This window comes from Portunus trituberculatus, chromosome 41 (assembly GCF_017591435.1).
Source record: "Portunus trituberculatus isolate SZX2019 chromosome 41, ASM1759143v1, whole genome shotgun sequence".
Lineage (NCBI taxonomy): Eukaryota > Metazoa > Arthropoda > Malacostraca > Decapoda > Portunidae > Portunus > Portunus trituberculatus.
The window spans coordinates 11,723,252-11,746,441 of record NC_059295.1 but is presented as its reverse complement, the minus strand read 5'-3'; the positions used below and the strand labels follow the sequence as shown (position 1 = coordinate 11,746,441).

At 40.6% G+C, this 23,190-nt stretch overlaps 1 protein-coding gene across 4 annotated transcripts in view; it reads left to right on the top strand.

Moving 5' to 3' along the window:
- The window catches only part of LOC123516504 (E3 ubiquitin-protein ligase HERC2-like), a 456,561-nt gene that overhangs the window by 285,701 nt on the left and 147,670 nt on the right, over positions 1–23,190 (top strand). For 3 of the 4 annotated variants that reach the window (XM_045275907.1, XM_045275904.1, XM_045275906.1), the window contains 4 exons: positions 1,280–1,360; positions 1,545–1,836; positions 2,359–2,522; positions 3,072–3,266. In XM_045275907.1, the coding sequence (XP_045131842.1) occupies positions 1,280–1,360; positions 1,545–1,836; positions 2,359–2,522; positions 3,072–3,266 (732 nt within the window). The remainder of the gene's footprint in view (positions 1–1,279; positions 1,361–1,544; positions 1,837–2,358; positions 2,523–3,071; positions 3,267–23,190) is intronic. The other variant, XM_045275905.1, reaches the window with a different exon arrangement.

Sequence of the window (23,190 nt, the reverse complement as noted above, 5' to 3'; positions counted from 1 at the left end):
CATACTGGTCTTCTCTTACTCTTTCCTAGTTTCATTATGTGACATTTCTTGGCATTAAACTCCAATTTCCACTTCTTGCTCCACTCATATATCTTGTTTATATCTTCCTGCAACAAGAGACAGTCCTCTCTAGTTTTGATAACTTAGCAGCTTTGCATCATCAGCAAATAAATTTATATAACTGTTTATCCCAACGTGAATGTCGTTTACATAAATCTGAAACATAATGGGGGCTAACACTGCTAGTTACTTTACCCCAAGTTGAGTATGTATCTCTGATAACAGTTCTCTTTTTCCCTATCCTTCAAATAATCTCATGTCCATTTGAGCAAAATTTCTTGCAGTCCTCCCATGTTCTCTAGTCTCCAAAGTAGTCTTCCATGAGAGACTTTATCAAAAGCTTTTTTAATATCCAGGTATACTCTATCCATCTCTGTTTTCAAGTCCTGCAATAACTTAATAATAATAATAATTAATAATAATAAGCTTAATAAGTTTGATACACATGACCACCCTGTCCTGAACCCAAATTGTCTGTTTGATATGATTTGCTCTTCTTCTAGAAATTTAACTCATTTTTCTTTGATAACTATTTCACACAACTTCCCCAAGACACTTGTAAGTGACACTGGTATGTAGTTCAGTTGCCTTTCCTCCTTTAAATATTGGAATTACGTTGGCTCTCTTCCATTCTAGCGGAACTTTCCCTTCATCTATTGAACTTGTAATTATTTCCCAAATTGGATCCTGTAGTTGCTCTTTACATTCTTTTAACACCCAGCCTGATACACCATCTGGCCCCTTTGCTTTTCTGATGTCCAATTTATCCAATAATCTTCCAATATCCTCTTTGTGCACTGCGATCTCCTGTAATCCTTGGCAATGCAATGTCCTGTTAGGTTCTATGAAATCTTCTGCAGTGAACACTTTTTTGAAGCTCTCATTCATTATTTCAAACATTTCCTTCTCAGTTTGGTATGTTCTTCCTTCTTTAATTATTTTTTTAACTGTTACCTTGTTCTTTGTTTTGCCATTCATAAACTTCTAGAAAAGTTTGGGTTCATCTTTGCTTTTATTCACCACATCTTTCTCAAAGTTTCTTTCTTCTCTCCTTACTCTAATATTTCTGGCATCCTTGTACTGCCATGTGTGTATGTGTCTGTGCTTAGATGTATTTACTTAGTTTTGACATATAGGAAATATTGCTTATATGTCTCTGACAATAAATGTTATAAATCGTTTCTCCTCAGTCTTAACAATCCATTATGTTTCTTTTCAGATATTATTAATTCAGAAATTGATTATTGCCTCAACTCCACCCTCACCTGTTAAGGCTTCCTACACTAGAGAGCAGCTAGAGGTGAGTAATTACTCTATAGTATTATGTATGAATCATAATTTTTTGGGGCTATCTGGACTTTTTTGTATTTACTGAAATTATGGATATTCTTCATTCTGTATGATCCTAATTTATAAAATTATTAAATGTCCATGTATGAAACTAGATACTAAGACAAAAATGCTTTCTCAAATCAAACCCACAGACTGCAGCCTTGGCTCTATGTGAAAATTTGACAGAAGAAATATCTCACCCATCACCAAATACTCCTTGCTCCAATGATGATGTGTCCAGCCCCCAGAGTGATCACTCACTTGGGGGTCCTACCTCAGTTGGATTTCTGAACAAAGCCCAGACCACTCAGTCACGGCCATCCCGCCCTGTACAGGCTCCCAGGGGCAAACGTACTCGAACTACCTCCCCTGCACCTTTAGTTCGCCAGCTGATGGAGATGGGATTCTCAAGAAAGAGTGTAGAACATGCTATTAAAGCACTTGGTAATGTTCTTTCTTTTTATTGGTAATAGTCATATTTTTATATTTAGTCAAAAGTGCTTGGATGTAATATCAGAACACAGACCATGAAGTAATGAAAGAGTCATAGCAGAGGTATCAGAATGGTTTTTTTTTTCTCTCTCTCTAAATCAACTGCAATTACTGTTTTGTAATGTTCCTTATTAATGAATTCACCAGAACTTTGGGAGCAGTATTATGCTATGTAGGGTAGCTTATCAGATAGTATAAACATTAAAAAATCCATAAAAATTCATGTAACAATATGGCATCAAGAAGTGTCAGAAGAAACTTTATAGAGAAGGGAAGTATTCTGTGATAATAGAATACTTTTTTTTTTTTTTTTTTTTTTACCCTTGATGATGACTGTATATTAATAAGGACCAACTGCATTGCTCCATTCTATCTTTAGTATTCACATTTTTGCAATAATGGTATTTTGGGATATTATTAGCCTTTTATCGTAAAAAGAAAGAAAATACTAACTTGTCTATCTTTGTATTAAAGGAGGACAGGGTAGTGAGGTGTCACCAAGTCCTGAATCTTTGGTGGTGTGGCTCATCGAACACAGCGATCTTGCCTTTTCTGATTCTGACTCAGCACCAGATGTGCTTGATTCTGATGCAGACTCCCTTACTGATGAGTTTACTGATGAACCCCCTTTGTTGGAGGTGTGTATTTACCTAGTTGTAACAGGAAATTCAAGGAAAACCAATATTCTTGTAGCTTTTAGTGTATATTCATTCAACCTAATGCAAAATTTATATAATATTTTTATTGATGTTATCTCAGCCTCTTGATTATTCCAAGTGTGTCACTGATACTTATAGGAAAGTTGTTCTTTGAGTTGCTAGTCATTCATCTCATGTATTCACGTCATCTTTTCTTTTACATTGTTTTCTAGAAAATCTTTGTCTTGTTAAGGTGTTCCAGTCTCTTTATTGATTGTAAATCCATAATTATGTTGCCAATATATTTTTTTTCCATTACTTTCCACAGCCTTTAATTTTATACAAGAAAGTGCCATCTATAAAGATTCTTTCATTAGAATTTCAACTAAAATGATTTATCATTATTCATTTGAATAAAGGGCATTACATGTGGTGAGTTGGGGTACAGTTATGTGCTAAGCAGTTATGTGTATTTTAGCATCTTTCTTCATTTGAATTTAATAAAAATTCCAGACTATATTCTACATAATTTTGTTTCTCAACTTCCAGCAGTCTCCAGTTGTGGAAGTCTACCGAAAACGACTGGAGTTTACCAGTAATGATGAATATGCCATGTATGTGAGGGATCACATTGCACCAGGGATGATGGTACGCTGCTGCCGAACTTATGAAGAAGTGTATGAAGGGGATGTGGGCCGTGTGGTGAGAGTCGACCGTGGCTCACTGCACAATCTCAATGTTCAGGTGATATATTTCATAATTTTCTTCATCCTCACAAGCTTCTAAATTTTGGCCTATTGCACAAGAAGACCCTTTGCTCTCCATTCTTCTCCACCCTTTATTCTGATTTCTATCACAGACACCTGTTTTTCATACAAATAACTAGCAGTTCCACTGTCTCACTTACTTTCGTCCACCGAGATTACAAAAATTTCTGCCTGGCGCTACGCCTGGCAGCGCGGTGCCCGGTGCTGCCGATGGGATCGGCTGCACTGCCCCTCAGTTAATTTTCGGCGTGCATCGTGTTCACATGCACTGCGCTTCCATCCCTGTTTCACTTCTTGAACTTTTCAAGTGCTTTCTCTGCTGGTTTCTTCGTCTTTTCATGGCGGAGGACTTTAATGGGCAGCATGCTCATCCAGAGCAGCCTGCTGCTGCTCGGGAGAGTAGTTTGCTGATGGATGGGGCTGCCTCCACGCCTGGTTCTTCCGGCTCTCAGTCATTGTCTAAGCCCTCTAGAAAGGTTTGCACGAGACCAGACTGCACCAGTCTTGAGCAATTTCCTCCATGACCCTCATTCTGTTTGTGTTAATTGCAGGGATATCTGCAACCCAGGTAAGAGGTGTGATGAGTGTTCTACTTGGAGCAGTGATAAAGTCCTTGCCGCGTATAAGTACCAGTGTGGTTTGAGGCGCAGGAGATGCGCCAAGGCAAAACATTCATATAGTTCTGTTGCCCCCTTCTGTAAAGTTTCCTGTGACGTAGGCACATTGCAGTCTGTTAAAGCACCTCCTTCTATTCACGGGACAAGGGTTTCACCAGCTGCCTCTGTTTTGTTTGACGTTCATGGCGGCTCGGAGATTTCGTTTCAGGACGGTAGTGTTTTGTCCCAGAATGAGCTAACAGCTGGGGATTCAGCTTCCCAACAGGGCACTAAGCCTCCTGTTACTATTGACCTCTCTTTGTTTTTGAAGTCTTGGCAGGAGGAGGTGCTTGCTTGTGTCAGCTCTCATGTTGCTTCTCAGATAGGAGATTTGCGTGGTTCTGTGCCCCCCCCCGCTACTGACCCCTCTCTTCCAGCTGTGCATAACCTGACACTTTTTAGAATTAAACTCCATCTGCCACCTGTCTGCCCATGCTATCAGCCTGTCCAGGTCTCGTTGTATTCTGTAATTGTCCTTTTCACCCTGTACTGCACATGCTATCTTAGTATCATCTGCAAACTTTGATACTTTGCTACTAATTCCTATATCTAAATCGTTTATGTACATCAAGAAAAGAAGAGGTCCTAGCACTGATCCTTGTGGTACCCCACTAACCACTCCTTCCACTCAGACATTGCCCCATTTAATACCACTACTGTGTAAGGAGGGGGACAGAAGGGCAAGCCCCTTCGGAAGTGACGCCCTTCATCCCCAGGGGGCAATTGCGGGCTGTCCAGCCCGCAGGTGGGAGGAGTGGCTCAAGATAGGGGCAGAGACGTGGATCCTCGACGTTCTAAGGGAAGGCTACAGGATTCCCTTCTCTGCGCCCCTGCCACTCACAACCCACTTCAAGGAACCCAAAGGCTATGCCCCAGGATCACTCAAAGAGACAAACACTTCGGTTGGAGATCCAGCAACTAAAGGCCAAGGGTGCCATAGAGGAAGCACCCCCTACTCCGGGTTTTTACAGCCACATGTTTGTCGTTCCAAAGGCCTCAGGAGGTTTCCGACCCATCATTGACCTCTCCATCCTAAACAAGTACATCGTCACCACCAAGTTCAAGATGGAGACGGTTAGAACTGTCATGTCTGCAATACGACAAGACGACTGGATGGTGTCTCTTGATCTGAAGGACGCCTATCTCCAGGTGCCTGTCCATCCAGACAGCCGGCGTTTCCTGCGCTTTTCTTGGGAGGGCTGCCACTTACAATTTCTGCATCCTCCGGTATCTGGACAATTGGTTAGTCCTAGCTTCATCTGCAGACGAGGCTCGAAGAGCCACCGCTTGTCTCATTGGCATCTGTTCAGTTCTGGGGATTCACATAAATTGGGAGAAGTCCTCCTTGACTCCAGAGCAGGAGAAGACCTTCCTCGGGATGCTGATTCGCTCTTCTCCTTTGAGGGTTTTCCCGACGCAGGGGAGGATACACAACCTACAGAATACAATTCGTTCCTTCTTCAGTTGTCCGTCCCCACCTGCAAAGGACTGGTTGTGACTTCTCGAGCACTTATCCTCCCTCATTCATCTAGTGCCAGGATCGAGGAGGAGAATGCGCCTTGTTCAGATTCAGCTGAACCTGCAGTGGGACAGGCAGACGATGGTGGATGACCTTCCTGTACGCTAGGACCTCAACAGTCGTCGGGACCTGGAGTGGTGGCTGGAGGACCAGAACTTGGCAGAGGGTCAATCCCTCCATCTGGCTATTCCAGACATCTTTCTCTTTACGGATGCCTCAAACGAAGGGTGGAGGGCTTCTCTCCTTCAGGATTCTGCGAGTGGTCTGTGGGACACCCAAGAGAAGTCCCTCCATATCAATGTCCTGAAACTCAGGGCGATTCGCCTGGGGCTCCAACACTTTGTGGACATGCTGCGGAATTCTGTTGTTGCTGTTTTCTCCAACAACACCACGGCGCTCGCGTACCTGAGCAAGGAGAGGGGTACCCACTCCACTCTCCTCAATGAGGCTCGGGAGATCTTAGACTGGGCAGAGGCTCATTCGGTGGAAATTTTGACTCAGTTTGTATGGGGCTCCGACAACGTAGTTGCCGACTGCCTCAGCAGGTGACATCAGATTCTGTCCACGGAGTGGACACTACACATGGAGGTGTGCCGTCAATTGTGGCGGATATGGGGCTACCCGACTGTCGATCTCTTCGCCACACATCTCAGCTACAGGATCCCGAACTTTGTCTCTCCATTTTGGGGTCCCAAAGCAATTGCCACAGATGCCTTTCTTTACAATTGAGACAACCAAGACCTGTATGCCTTCCCTCCTTTTCCTCTCATCAGGAAGGTGCTCAACAAACTTCGGGCTTCCTGCAACACCAGATTCATCTTGATTGCGCTGTTCTGGCCCCAAAGAGAGTGGTTTCCAGACCTGTTGGAGGCGTCATGAGAGTCACCCTGACGCCTTCCGCTTCGGCGGGACCTCTTGACTCAGCCCCACTCCCACAAGTTCCACTGCGATCTCCACGGGCTTCACCTGACAGGGTGGAGACTGTCAAGCAATACGTGAGATACAGAGGCTTCTCCTCTAAGGTGGCGGAGTTCTTGGCACATGATGAGACCCTCTACTTCTTCAAACTATCAGCACAAGTGGAAGAGCTACAGGAAATGGTGCAAGGACAACGGGCATACTGTTTCTAACCCCACGGTCCAGAAAGTTGCAGATTTTCTTCTTTATTTGCATCAGGATTGTCATCTTTCCACCTGTGCTATCAAGGGCTACAAGGCCATGCTTAACAGCGTCCTGGCAATCAGAGGGTTGACCTCAACAACGACCAGGTGCTGAGGCTTATTATCAGAGCCTGCTCTTCCCAGCCACAGAGACCTAGCAGGAATCTTCGGCCTTCCTGGAACTTGGATGTTGTTCTTCGCTTCCTAACCAAGGCTCCCTTTGAACCTTTGCGGCTCTCGTTTACCAGAGACCTGACTAGAAAGTCTCTTTTTCTGCTTGCTCTTGCTACAGCACAGAGGATAGGAGAGATCCAAGCACTCTCTCACAAGACGAGCTGGCAGGGACAGGATCTGCTGGTCTCTTATCTTCCTGAATTTATTGCTAAGACGGATATGGACGCCCACAGTACTCCTCGGGAGTTTCGTATTAAGAGCCTTGCCACCGTCGTGGGTTCTGAGGATGTGGAGAGACTCCTATGTCCCGTTCAGGTGCTTCGTCACTACCTGCACAGGATGGCTTCGCCTACAAGACCCTGCAACCTCTTTCTTGCTGTTAAGTGTCCTTCCAGACCCATGTCCAAAACAGCAATTTCCTTCTTCCTACGGGATACCATCAAATCAGCCCACGCTTCTTTCCCTGACTCTTCCTGCCGCGAGCTTAAGGTCCGTGCCCACTACATCCGTGGCATTGCTACCTCTATGCTCATGTGGAAGAACTGCTCTGTTCTCACTATCTTGAGGGCGGCCTGCTGGAGGACGCCTTCGGTCTTCGCTGACCATTATCTCCGGGAAATAGTAAGACAGGAGGGGGATATCTTCGCCCTGAGTCCAGTGGTCGCTGCTGGACATGTGGTTGACTAACTCCTTTGCCTGGCCATGCACAGACCTTGGAAGTCCGCTCAAGGTTACTCTTCTTGGCGGCTTGTTTGTACAGTCCTGGCACTTTCAGCCAGGGGGTAGAGGGTCAGTAGCTGGGATGTGGCTCTCTCCTCAGCTCCCCTCTCCAGTCATAGGCATATGCATGCTCCTAGGACACTCACTGGTCACCTAAGGCTCTAATTCTTGAGACACATGGGTCAAGGAGTGCTCCCATGCACCTAGTTGCATTCTTCAGCACCCTCTTCTCCACGTCAACCTCTACCACGTGTTAGTATCTCCACAATGGACAGTTATTTCACCCTTTACGCCTGCCACATCCTGTTGACTCCCACCTCCTTAAATGTTGGAGTCTGCTAGTTTTTTGTATGAAAAACAGGTGTCTGTGATAGAAATGTAATTTTTAATGATAGAATTCATTTCTTCACTTACCTGTTTTCATACAAAAACAGGTGCCCTCCCTTCCTCCCCCGGTCTGTTTCACTGCTTATGAAAATTAACTGAGGGGCAGCACCGGGCACCACGCTGGCAGGCGTAGCGCCAGGCGGAAATTTTTGTAATCTCGGCGGACGAAAGTAAGTGAGACAGTGGAACTGCTAGTTTTTTGTATGAAAAACAGGTAAGTAAGGAAATTATTTTTACCATTAAGAATTACATATCTCACACCAGACGTGAGGAAAACACACACACACACACACACACACACACACACACACACACACACACACACACACACACACACACACACACACACACACACAGGTGGGAAAGGAGCTGGTAATGTTTGTCCCGTCTCCATATAGTCATGTTAACTGTTGATTAGCAAAATAATGTCCAGGGAAGGTAAATATAAACTGTAGCCTGCATTTGAGCCATCAGCTGGTTTGTTTACATCTGAGCAACATGGCGGCCGTGAACTCGAAAGATGAATCAGACTTCACAGGATTTCAAGGAATAATGGAGAAGAGCGCTTATGTGAAGAAAATTCTGGAGTTGGAAGGTAAAATTGAAAAACTGTTTGAAAAGTATCGGGGCCTGGAAACGAGTTATGACAATGTAAAGAAAGACTGTGCCGATATGAAGAAGGAAAATGAAGCACTGAAAGAGGAAGTTAAGCTAATTAAAGTGAATTGTGAAAATGTGGAGAATCTCTAGGAAAAGTGATGGAGAAGCAGGCTGAATGGAAAAAAGTCAGGAAGTGGAAAGAAAGGAGGTAAATTACAAAGTTGCAAGTCTGGAAAAGGAAATCAAAGAGTCTGGGGAGAAAACTTTGGGCCTTGCTGAAATTATAGATCAACAGATCATAGAAGAGAAGATTGCTGAGAAAGTGGTGAAGGTTATTAAATCAAATGAGACATTGGTGAGGGAAACTGTAGACAAAAAGAGATGTGTGGTGATATTTGGTGTGGAGGAGGATAAGACACCGAGTAAAATGGAGAGAGAAAAACATAAAAAGGTGATAAATAATATCATTAATGTGGTGCAGGAGGAGGAAAAGACCTAGTACAAGAAATAGAGGACTTCCATAGAATTGGAAAGTTCACAAGAGAAGGTATGAGGCCAATAAGAATCAAACTTAAGTCACAAAAGGATGTAGATGAATTGGTGGAGAAGTCATGGAGGCTAGCCCAGCAGGAAACAACAAGGAAGATTTGGTTGAGAAGAGATCTCGGTGAAAAGGAAAGAGAAATGTTAAATGAGTTGAGAAAGGAGGCTTTGAAAAAAATGAAGAGAGGACAGAAGAGGAGAAGAAAGAGTTTTTCTGGAGAATCTTGGATATGAGACTGAGGAAGTGGTTCATAACCCAGAAAAGTACAGCAAGAAAGGACTAAAGAAACTTACGTATGAGCGGAATGTAATGTATTCCAACATAAATGGAGTGATATCGGGATTTTAGAACTCAACGATTACTTGAGGGACAAGAACCCAGATATTGTGGGTCTTACTGAAACAAAACTGAGAGAGGAGAAGACCTGATGATGGTTGGAGAAGGAAATATAATGTTTGGAAAAGAAATAGAGTAGGTAAGATGGGAGGAGGAGTGATGTTGCTGGTTAAAAAGATATAAAGGTGGATCAAGTGAAAGAAGGTATGGGAAAGGCAGAAGTGCTAAAGATCAGAGCAGAAACTAATGAAGGAAAAAGAGGCACTACATAGTGGTGTACGTACCACCTAAGACAAATGCATGGTCAGTACAGGAATATGAAGAAATGATAAGTGATACAGGAACATGTCTGGAAGAAATGTTGGGTGGCTGTGAACGAACTATAATGATGGGAGATTTTAATTGTAAAGAGGTGTGTTGGGAGGACTGGTCAATGGAAGGATCAGAGACAACATGGGGAAATACACTATTGACACTGGCAATGGAAAATGTGTTAACTCAGTGGGTCAAAGAAGATACTAGGTTTGGAGGAGAGGGAGCATCGTCAAGACTGGACTTGGTCTTTAGTACAGAGCCAATGGTCATTGAGGAGATGAGGGTGGAGTGCCCTTTAGCAAAGAGTGATCATGCAGTTTTGGAGTTCAAGGTGATAGACGAAGAGAAATCTAGAAGAAATGAAGAATATAAAGTGGGAAGATGGAATTATGCCAAGACAGATTTTGGAAACCTAAAGAAATTCTTTCAAGAGACAAATTGGATGAAATTCAAGAGTGCTAAGGAGCAAATGAAAAGTGGAAGGAATTTATAAAAATATACAAAGAAGGTGAGAAAAATTTGTACCAATAAGACAACATAGAGAAGTTGGAAAGCAGGACTGGTTTAACGATAGATGTGAAAAGGCTAGAACAAGAAAAGAGGATGCATGGAAGAGGTGGAGAAGGAAAAGACGGATTAAGCAGTGGGAAAGTTACAAAAGAGCAAGAAATGAATATGTGTTGATTAGAAGAGAAGAAAGAAAGAAACAAGAAAAGGATATAATTGATAAATGTAAAGACCAACCAAGGCTTTTTACAGACATGTGAACAACAACATCAAAAATAGAGAAAGTATTGAAAGTTTAGAAGTAAATGGAGTATGCAGTGAAGATCCCAGGAAATGGCAGAGGCTATGAATGGATGCTTTCGGAAGGTATTCACAAAGGAGACTGCTTTTGACAAACCACTGGTAATGGAACAGAAAGGGATTATGAAGGAGTTTCAAGTAACTGTGGAGGAGATCAAGAACATGATGGGGAGTTTAGAAGTGAGAAAAGCTGTGGGACCTGATGGGGTATCAGGATGGATTTTAAGAGAATGCAGGAGCAACTGGCAGAAAAAGTTTGTGAAGTAATTGATGCCTCATTAAGGGAAGGTGTAGTGCCCCAAGACTGGAAAAGAGCTAACATTGTCCCAATCTATAAATCAGGTAACAAGAGAGACCCATTGAACTATAGACCAGTGTCACTTACAAGTGTGGTAGCTAAGATGTGTGAGAGGGTGGTGAAGAATAGATGGACAGACTTCTTGGAGAAAAATGACATACTTTGTGAGTGTCAATTTGGTTTTAGAAAAGGGCGTTCATGCACGACAAACCTGATATGTTACTATTCGAGGGTGATAGATGTAATACAGGAAAGAGATGGTTGGGCTGATGGAATATATCTGGATTTAAAAAAGGCCTTTGATAAGGTACCACACCGGAGACTGATCTGGAAACTTGAAATGGTAGGAGGAGTGCATGGCAGTTTACTAAAATGGATGGAAGACTTTTGGTAGGAAGAGAAATGAGAACAATAATTAAGGACAGACCATCAGAATGGGGATTGGTGGAGAGTGGAGTTCCACAGGGATCAGTGTTGGCACCAGTAATGTTCGCAGTCTACATAAATGACATGGTGGATGGGGTGTCCAGTTATGTGAGCCTATTTGCAGACGATGCAAAATTGTTAAGAAAAGTGAGATGTGACAAAGATTGCGAACTACTCCAGGAAGACTTGGACAGAATATGGAAATGGAGCTGTACATGGCAAATGGAGTTCAACACGACAAAATGCAAGAAAATAGAGTTTGGCAAGAGTGAAAGAAGAATCAGGAGTATGTACAAGATAGGAAATGAAGACATAAAACCAGTCATGAAGAAAAAGACCTTGGGGTGACAATTACCAATGACCTATCGCCAGAGAGACATATAAACAAAATAATTGGAGAAGTATTGAACTTATTGAGGAACATAAGAGTGGCGTTCGTATATTTAGATGAAGAAATGATGAAGAAAATAATTACTGCAATGATAAGACCGAGGCTTGAATATGCAACAATACAGTGGGCTCGAACTTAAAGAAACACATAAGGAAACTAGAGAAAGTACAGAGGGCTGCAACGAAAATGGTGCCTGACTTAAGAGATTTGACTTATGAAGACAGACTGAAAAGAATGCAACTTCCGACCCTGGAAAACAGAAGAGAAAGGGGAGACCTGATAGCAATATACAGAGTGATGATTGGCATGGAAAAATGGATAGGGAAGATCTGTGTATGTGGAATGAAAGAATGTCGAGAGGGCATGGGAAAAACTAAAATGGCCACTTATAGGAGAGATGTGAAAAAATATAGCTTCCCTCATAGAAGGGTGGAAGCATGGAATAGTTTAGACGTGGAAGTGGTCAACGCAAGGAATATTCATGATTTTAAGAAAAAGCTGGACATCAATAGATATGGAGACGGGACAACACGAGCATAGCTCTTTTCCCGTATGTTACAATTAGGTAAATACAATTAGGTAAACACACACACACACACACACACACACACACACACACACACAATACCAATAAGACAACATAGAGAAGTTGGAAAGCAGGACTGGTTTAACGATAGATGTGAAAAGGCTAGAACAAGAAAAGAGGATGCATGGAAGAGGTGGAGAAGGAAAAGATGGATTAAGCAGTGGGAAAGTTACAAAAGAGCAAGAAATGAATATGTGTTGATTAGAAGAGAAGAAAGAAAGAAACAAGAAAAGGATATAATTGATAAATGTAAAGACCAACCAAGGCTTTTTTACAGACATGTGAACAACAACATCAAAATTAGAGAAAGTATTGAAAGTTTAGAAGTAAATGGAGTATGCAGTGAGGATCCCAGGGAAATGGCAGAGGCTATGAATGGATGCTTTGGAAGGTATTCACAAAGGAGACTGCTTTTGACAAACCACTGGTAATGGAACAGAAAGGGATTATGAAGGAGTTTCAAGTAACTGTGGAGGAGATCAAGAATATGATGGGGAGTTTAGAAGTGAGAAAAGCTGTGGGACCTGATGGGGTATCAGGATGGATTTTAAGAGAATGCAGGAGCAACTGGCAGAAAAAGTTTGTGAAGTAATTGATGCCTCATTAAGGGAAGGTGTAGTGCCCCAAGACTGGAAAAGAGCTAACATTGTCCCAATTTATAAATCAGGTAACAAGAGAGACCCATTGAACTATAGACCAGTGTCACTTACAAGTGTGGTAGCTAAGATGTGTGAGAGGGTGGTGAAGAATAGATGGACAGACTTCTTGGAGAAAATGACATACTTTGTGAGTGTCAATTTGGTTTTAGAAAAGGCGTTCATGCACGACAAACCTGATATGTTACTATTTGAGGGTGATAGATGTAATACAGGAAAGAGATGGTTGGGCTGATGGAATATATCTGGATTTAAAAAAGGCCTTTGATAAGGTACCACACGGAGACTGATCTGGAAACTTGAAATGGTAGGAGGAGTGCATGGCAGTTTACTAAAATGGATGGAAGACTTTTGGTAGGAAGAGAAATGAGAACAATAATTAAGGACAGACCATCAGAATGGGGCTTGGTGGAGAGTGGAGTTCCACAGGGATCAGTGTTGGCACCAGTAACGTTTGCGGTCTACATAAATGACATGGTGGATGGGGTGTCCAGTTATGTGAGCCTATTTGGAGACGATGCAAAATTGTTAAGAAAAGTGAGATGTGACAAAGATTGCGAACTACTCCAGGAAGACTTGGACAGAATATGGAAATGGAGCTGTACATGGCAAATGGAGTTCAACACGACAAAATGCAAGAAAATAGAGTTTGGCAAGAGTGAAAGAAGAATCAGGAGTATGTACAAGATAGGAAATGAAGACATAAAAACAAGTCATGAAGAAAAAGACCTTGGGGTGACAATTACCAATGACCTATCGCCAGAGAGACATATAAACAAAATAATTGGAGAAGTATTGAACTTATTGAGGAACATAAGAGTGGCGTTCATATATTTAGATGAAGAAATGATGAAGAAAATAATTACTGCAATGATAAGACCGAGGCTTGAATATGCAACAATACAGTGGGCTCGAACTTAAAGAAACACATAAGGAAACTAGAGAAAGTACAGAGGGCTGCAACAAAAATGGTGCCTGACTTAAGAGATTTGACTTATGAAGACAGACTGAACAGAATGCAACTTCCGACCCTGGAAAACAGATGAGAAAGGGGAGACCTGATAGCAATATACAGAGTGATGATTGGCATGGAAAAATGGATAGGGAAGATCTGTGTATGTGGAATGAAAGAATGTCGAGAGGGCATGGGAAAAACTAAAATGGCCACTTATAGGAGAGATGTGAAAAAATATAGCTTCCCTCATAGAAGGGTGGAAGCATGGAATAGTTTAGACGTGGAAGTGGTCAACGCAAGGAATATTCATGATTTTAAGAAAAAGCTGGACATTAGTAGATATGGAGACGGGACAGTACGAGCATAGCTCTTTTCTCGTATGTTACAATTAGGTAAATACAATTAGGTAAATACACACACACACACACGTGAGCGCAATGGTGAAGAACAGATGCACGGAACAATGCTCCCCGCAATCAGCTGATCTCCAAAGGTTGTGAGTTTACAGAGGCCTGGGCAATTGTGTGTCTTGTGTGGCAATAGTCTCCAGGATTTACGCTGAAATTCATCATGAGTCAGAAAGAACTTACACCTATATGCAAGTATGGAAATAGGGAAAGAGTACAAGGAGAGGATGAATATGTTGACGAGGGAGAGAGTAGATTTGAAGGATTCGATGAGACAACCACTACCCTCCATAAGCGTGTATTAACTTTTGGAGAAAAAATTTGACAACTGGATAAGGGAGAGCATGAGAAGTAAAGAGAATGATGAACAGGAGAAAGAATTTCTGAACTTGAAAGAAAGGATAAAAAAAGTGGAAGAAAACGAGTCTAGGCTAAGGGCTGAGAACGCGGAACTGAGAAATGAACTAACCAAGTACAAGCAACAGATGGAGGAAGGGCTCGCTAAAGTAGAGAAATAAAAGGAGGACCTGAAAGATCTAGTTAACAAAGAAGAGAAAAGAGTACAGGATGTGATTAAGAAAGAAGTACAGGCATGGAGAGTCCAGGAGAAGAAAGACAAAGATCATTTTCAGGAAGTGATCCAGGAACAACTAAAAGTAAGAGACGAGAACATGGCAAACAAAATGATAGGAGTCCTTAACAAAAAAGAAAACATAGTAAAGAAAATTGCAGAAAAAAAGTGTAATCATATTTGGAATGAAAGAAAAAAATATAAAATATAGGCCAAGAGGGAAAAAAGAAGAATTGAAATCAGTCAAGGACCTACTAAAAAATCTAAACGACAAAGATAGGCAGAACGTAGAGGAGGAAGTAGAGGAAATACATAGAATGGGACCTTACCAAGATAGAACAACAGGGCCAATAAAGATACTACTAAAATCACAAGCAGCAATAGAAGAGATATTATATAGAACTACAAAACTCCAGGAAATGGAAGGCTGCAAGTATATATGTATAAGAAAAAATAGAAATGAAGAAGAAAGGAAGAGATACAACGAACTGGCGGCAGCAGTAAGGGAAAAAAATAATGAGAGGTTAGAGGATGAGAAAAAAGCATTTTTTTGGCGAATTCTAGGAGGCAGGATAAGGAAATGGTATATAAGAGAGAAGGAAGAGGAAACAGTGGAGCAAGTCTAACTAAAAGTAATAAGGGCAAGAAACTAAAAATGATGTATACGAACACTGACAAGGTTTTATCAAGTACATTAGAATTAAAAGATTACATAAAGAAAGAACCAGATATTGTATGCCTGGCTGAAACAAAACTAAATGAGGCAATCAAAATAGACAGAGATAATAGATATAATGTATGGAGGAAAGACAGAGAGGGTAAAGGAGGAGGAGGAGTTATGATAATGTTAAGGAAAGAGTTGGTGGTAAAACCAAGTGGAATATGGGGAAGGAAAAGCGGAAGTACTGTATATTAAGATGCATATTAATAAAAAAGAGATAACAATCATTGGAACGCATATGCCATCGAAAACAAATTCATGGACCAATCATGAATATAAAGACATGATAGAAGACACAATAAGGAGTCTAACGAGAGTCATTAGAGAAACGAGAAAAGTGGTATTAGTAGGAGATTTCAACTGTAAAAAAGTGGACTGGGAAAATTATGAAAGTGTTATGGGGGAAGAAACCTGGGAAGAGAGATTCCTGAACCTAATGGTAGACAATATGATGGACCAGAGAGTAAAGGAAAGCACAAAATTCAGAGGAAACGATGAGCCGGCGAGGTTGGACCTGGTTTTTACTAGGGGTATACAAATGAACAATGATATAAGATATAAGTGCCCATTGGGAAAGAGTGACCATGTAATATTAGAAATGGATATAGAAGAGGGAAAAGAAGATTGAGACGAATCATACAAAGAAAACCGACTAAATTACAGAAAGGCAGATATTGAGAATCTCAAGAACTATTTCAAATACAGGCAACCCCCGTTTAACGAAGGGGTTACGTTCCTAAAAAACACTTCGTTAAGCGAAACTTCGTTAAGCGAACCGATTATAACAAGTTTAACCCTGATTTGAACTTCCATTGAGAGTAAACAAAGCGAGAGTGCATCCTAGTACAGTAAAAGGTTTAATGAAAGTAAAAATTATGAAGTTAAACATGTAGGTAGTTTAATTTAAGTCATTATAATGTACACTAATGTATGTATGTACATAACTTTATAATGTTGATGATCTGAACTTTATGAAGGAGGGAGAGTGAACGGAAATACACTAACCGGCAACCTGTAAAATGTAAACAAAGTGCGCATCTTGGTACCGCATACAAAACTTATGTACCACATTTCCACAAGGCTTTCCATTTTATCTATTGTAGAGTCACGAGTTCTGGTGGTTCTTTTAGCTTGCAAGGAAGATGAGGTCTCACCAGCCTTCTTAATAGAGTCTCTTGACTTGAAAATAGTAGACAGTAGATGGAGTCAAGCCATGGTGGGAAGCAATGTTATTAGTTTTCTGGCCTTTCTCTTGTCTGTGAATAATACCCAGCTTCACTTCGAGAGTAAGACACTTCCTGGTCTTCTTAGGAACGTTAGGCCACATTGCAGGGCGTTTTGGTGGTAAGTTGAACTAAGGAAGATGAGCTGCTGGTGACGCTGTTATGTTTTGACTGGGCAGTGAGTGGTGTGTGTGATCTTGATCCTGATCTTGATGCTACAGGTGACAGAATTTCTTCTGAGTCAGGCCTTTGTATCGGCAGAGCCTGTGTTGTCCACGAGAGGCTTGATCTTGATCTTTATTCTACAGGTGTCTCAGGATTTCTCCTGAGGCAGGCCTTAGTACCAGCAGCTCCTGATGTATTCAAAAGCCTGTCAGCTTGCATGATACGGTAGGGCTTTCAAATTTTGAAAAAAAAATTACCTGGATAAAACTTCGTTAAAGCGAGTTTTGTGTTCATTAAACGAGCAGATGGTAGTAAAATGAAACCTTCGTTATAGCGAAATTTCGTTGTGTGAACCTTCGTTAAACGGGGGTTGCCTGTACGTTAACTGGGAGGAGATGGAAAACACTGAAGGTGCAGAAGAAATATAACTTATTTTTGGAAATATACTGAACAGGAGTCAGGGAATATGTCCTGAAATATAGACCTAAAGAAGAAGGAAAAAAAGATTTGTTTAATGCAAGGTGTGCCAGGGGAAAGGAGAAAAGAGATGGAGCAGGAAAAAGATGGAGGAGAAATAGAAATGCAGTAAATAAGGAAAACTTCAAGACAGCAAGAAATGAATATGTTAAAGTGAGGAAGAAAGAGGAGAGGAACTATGAAAGGGACATTGTCAAAAAATGCAAAGAGCAACCAAAATTGTTCTACAGATTCATCAATGGAAAAATAAGACAAAAAGAAACAATTGAAAGGTTAAAAGGAGAGAATGGGATGGTGGAAGACCCAAAAGTATGACAGAACTGTTAAATTGTAAATTTCAAGAGGTCTTTACTAAGGAGTCCAAATTTGAAAGGCCACATGATGATAGAGAGACCATCTATATGAAAGAGATTAAAGTAACTAAGCTTGAAATAAAAGAGTTAATGAAGGAACTGGATGAAGAAAAGGTAATGGAACCGGATGAAGTCTCAGACAGAATACTAAAAGAATGTAGGGAAGAACTAGCAAGTCCTATATACAACATCATAAAATGCTCAATAGAAAATGGAACAGTACCAGTAGAATGGAAAAGAGCTGAGGTGGTTCCCATATATAAGAGTGGAAAGAAGGAAGAACCTTTGAATTACAGACCGGTATCACTAACTAGTGTAATATGTAAGATGTGTGAAAGAGTAATAAAGAAACAATGGATCAAGTTCCTTGAAGACAACAAATTATTATCAAATAGCCAATTTGGTTTTAGAAAAGGGCAGTTGTGTGTAACAAATTTACTGAGTTCCTACTCTAGAATAGTTGACAGAGTACAAGTTAGAGGAGAAGGGTGGCTTAAGAGGAAGCACATTGAAATGGATGGAAAATTACTTGAGGGGGGAGAGAAATAAGGATGGTAGTCAAAGATATGAAGTCCGAGTGGAGAGCAGTAAAAAGCGGATTGCTGCAGGGGTCAGTACTGGCGCCAATACTTTTCTTCATATATATAAATGACATGGCAGAAGGAGTGAACAGCTACATAAATCTGTTTGTGGACGATGCGAAACTGTGCAGAGTTATAAAGCAAAAAGAGGATTGTGAAATTCTGCAGGAAGACCTAAATAAGATGGAGTAAAAAGTGGGAGATAGAATTCAATGTGGACAAAAGCCATGTCATGGAAATGGGAAAGAATGAAAGATGACCAGTGGGAATCTACAAGATGGGAGATGGAGTAGAACTGGAGAAAGTATAAAAGGAAAAGGATTTAGGGATGATGATGGAAGAAAACAATCAACCGGTAAGCCATATAGATAAAATCTTCAGAGAGACATATAATTTGCTAAGGAATATTGAATTAACATTTCACAACATGGACAAAGAAATGATGAAGAAACTGATAAGTACTATAATAAGACCCAGATTGGAATATCCAGGAGTCATGTGGACCCCCCATAAAAAGAAACACATATGGAAGTTGGAGAGACTACAAAAAGTGGCTACAAGAATGGTTCCAGAATTTGAAGGGATGACTTATGAGGAGAGACTAAAGGCTATGGATCTACCAACCCTGGAACAAAGAATGGAGAGAGGGGATCTGATACAAGTTTATAAATTGATCAACGGAATGGATCAAGTGGATAATGAGAAACTGATCCTGAAAGAAGAATGACATTCGAAGCACAAGATCACATAGTAAAAAACTGAGGAAGGGAAGATGTCTGAAAGATGTTAAAAAATATAGTTTCCTGCAAAGATGTGTTGAGACTTGGAACAGTTCAAGTGAAAAAGTGGTGTCAGCAATGAGTGTGCATAGATTTGAAGAAAAAATTTGATAAGGGTTGATACGAAGACAGGGCCACACGAACGTAAAGCCCAGTACCTGTAAAACTACAACTAGGTAAATACTAGTTAAAAAACACACACACACACACACACACACACACACACACACACACACACACAGAGCGGAAAGTGTGGGCGGTGATTATTTTGGCCGTAATCAGCTGACGATAACAATCATGGCCTCCACGCCTCAACAAGCCCGGAACTTTGAAGGGTTCGTGACCACTCCAAGAGGACTGGAGAAATTAGATGGGGATGCAAGAATTCAGGCATTAAAAAGTAAGTTCCTAAACATTTTATCCATAGAAGAAGAACTGGATAGAGTCATAGCGGAGAATGATTCCTTCAAAAAAGAGATCTATTTGTTAACGATAGAGAACAAAGAGCTATTGAGGGAATAAGTGAAAATGGAGAAAGAAAACCAACAACTAAGGAAACAATGTGACAAGATGAAGGCTAAACTCCTAGAAATGGAGAAGAAAATATCCGAAGGGGACTTGAGGAAGGAGGAATGCCTTAACCTAATTGATGCCAGGATGAAAGAAGTGAACCATGAACATCAGGAGGTACAAAGGTCCTTTAGATAGTGAAAAAGCAGGAAGAGGAAAATAAAGTGATTACGCAGAGTGAAATGGTAAAGGCACTAAAGGAAAATGAGTATGTGGTGAGAGATATTGCTGAAAAGAAAAAATGCGTGATCATAACAGGATTGAGGGAGGAAACTAACAGGAACTGGCAGGATAGGAGGGATAAGGAAAATGACAGGATTAAGTCTTTACTGAATATAATCTCAGTAGAGGAAAAGGGCCTACATGCTGAGGTAGAAGAAAGTGTGAGACTAGGAGCTTTTGAGGAAGGCAAGAATAGATCATTAAAATTGAAATTAAAGTCTCAGGTGGCAGCTGAGGCCTTGCTGAGGAGGGCTTGGAAACTTAAGGACTCTGAGGAAACCAAAACAATTTACATAAGAAGAAATATGTCACAGGATGAATGAATGAAAATTAAAGAGCTTGTAACTGAAGTGAGAGAGAGGAATGATGAAAGAACAGAGGAGGAAAAGACCAAGTTTTTTTGGAGGATGAGAAATGGGAGGCTAAAGAAGTGGTGGATAAAACAGACGGAATAGACATTACATGGAAGAAAGAGACTAGGAATGGAATTCAAGTGACTTACATGAATATAGATGGATTTCTGTCTAAAGAGGCTAGAATGTATGGATTACCTAAGAAATAATGAACCGGACATAATGTATGTGGTGGAAACAAAGCTAAGGCCCGAAATAAAGCTAGATTGGTTTGATGTAAAACACTACAAAGTATGGAGAAATGATAGAAAAAATAAAGGAGGTGGTGGTATAATGGTTCTTACTAAGGAAGATCTGATAATGAAGGAGGTGAACTATATTAAGAGAAATGAGGAAGTGATAAGTATGCTTATAACAAATGGTAAGAGGGACATTAATATTATAGCAGTATACATACCACCCAGAACCAGTGCTTGGGAATATGAACAGTACCAAATGGTGATGAGAAATACTCTAGACAGAATGAAGCAAGAACTCATCAGAAAGGATAGAGTGTTGATAGTCGGGGAATTTAATTGTAAAGAAATAGTGTGGGAAGACTACAGAGTGGTGAACGGTAGTGAGTGGGCAGAGGAATTGTTAAATGTAGCAACAAATAACTTGATGACACAGTGGGTGAGATCACCAACAAGGTGCAGGGGACAAGATGTTGCAGCAAGGTTGGATTTGGTATTTACCAGGGGCATCTCTCTAAAAGAGGAAATTGAACATGAATGTCCCTTGGGGAAAAGCGACCATGATGTCCTAAGCTTTGAGCTGGATACGGAATTAAGCACAAATAAGATTGTGGAACGCAGGGAGGAAAAATAAAATTATATTAGGGGAAATTATAACCATATAAGGGAGTTCTTTAATGAAATTGACTGGTCCGTTGTATACCAGGAAAGGGATATGCAATTGAAATACAATAGATTTATGGATGCTGTGAAAAAGTTTGTGCCATATCACAGAAAGAGGACTTTAAATAATAAACAGTGGTTTAATAGAAATTGTGAAGAAGCAAAAAAGAACAAAGAAAAGGCATGGAAGAAACTTAAGAAAAACAGTGATGTATTATCAAGAGAAGCTTACAAAACAGCAAGGAATAGATATGTTGAAGTAAGGAGAACAGCACAAAAAGAATATGAACAGAGGATGGTGGAAAACTGTGATAGTGATCCTAAAATGTTTTACAAATTCATAAATGGAAAACTAAATATAAGGGAGGCAATAGAAAGGTAAAAATGGGAAGAAGTATATGAGGATGCTAGAGATATAGCTGAAATTTTGAACGACAACTTTTGCAAAGTGTTTACAAAGGAGGAGCATTTTATGGAGGAAAGGCCTACGGAAATAAAGCAAATGCAGGACATCATGGTTACTAAGGAAGATGTAAGGAAAATTATAAGCAATTTGGATATTAATAAATCAATGGGGCCTGATGGCATATCTGGGAGGTTGCTAAAAGAATGTAAGGATCAATTGTTGAACCCGTATTTGATATTGTGGAAACCTCCATACGAACAGGAATAGTCCCGAAAGAGTGGAAAAGAGCTGACATTGTGCCTATATATAAGAATGGTAGTAGAATGGAACCGTTAAATTATAGACCAGTATCGTTGACTAGTATATTGTGCAAGGTATGTGAAGAAGTAATTAAAGCTAAGTGGAGTGAGTATCTAGAAAGTGAAAACATTGTGAGTGAAAGGCAGTTTGGTTTCAGAAAAGGAAGATCGTGTGTATCCAATTTATTATGTTTTTATTCAAGAGTGACTGACATACTACAACATAGAGAGGGATGGGTGGATGCTATCTATCTGGTCTTGAGAAAGGCCTTTGATAAAATACTACACAATAGACTAATGTGGAAACTAAAGAAGATTGGAGGAGTAAATGATAAACTAGCAAAATGGATGGAAAATTACTTAGTTGGAAGAGAAATGAGAACAGTGGTGAGACGAAGGAAGTCCGAGTGGAAGAAGGTAACCAGTGGAGTTCCACAAGGGTCAGTGCTTAGTCCCATCATGTTTTTAATTTATGTTAATGATATGCCAGTAGGAATTGACAGTTACATGAACATGTTTGCAGACGATACTAAAATTATGAGGAGAATAAAGAATGTGGAAGATTGTATTAAGTTACAGGAAGATCTTGATAAAATATGTAAGTGGAGTAAAGAGTGGCAGATGGAATTTAATATAAACAAGAGCCATGTTATGAAAATGGGAAGAAGTAGATACAGACCAAACAGGGATTACAGGCTGGGTGATGAGAAAATTGAAGAGACCAATGAGGAGAAAGACCTAGGAGTAACCGTGCAAAACACTTTGTCACCGAAGAAACACATTAACAAGATATTTTTGAAAACATATAACATGCTTCAAAATATTGGCCTTGCATTCCACTACCTAGATAAAGAAATGATGAAGAAGATATTATATACCTTAATAAGACCCCAGTTAGAATATGCAGCTTGTGTCTGGTCACCGCATATGAAGAAAAATATGAAGAAGGTGGAAAGGGTACAGAGACTGGCAACAAGGATGTTACCAGGACTCAGGGAGTTAGACTATGAGGAAAGACTGAGGAAACTGGGGCTGACCACATTAGAAGAGAGAAGAACAAAAGGAGACATGATAACTATGTATAAATTGGTGAACAAGATTGACATATTGGACAGAGAGTTGATAAAGGTGACCACAAGTAATCATCTCCGGGGATATGGAAAAAAATTAATAAAAGACATCTGTCTAAATGACGTGAGAAAATACAGTTTCCCGCATCGTAGTATTGATAAGTGGAATTAACTGAGCAGTGATGTCGTTGATGCGGTGTGTGTCAATCAGATGAAAGAGAGATATGACAGGAATGGACAAGGAGACAGGACACAGAGAGCTTAGCTCGGGCCCT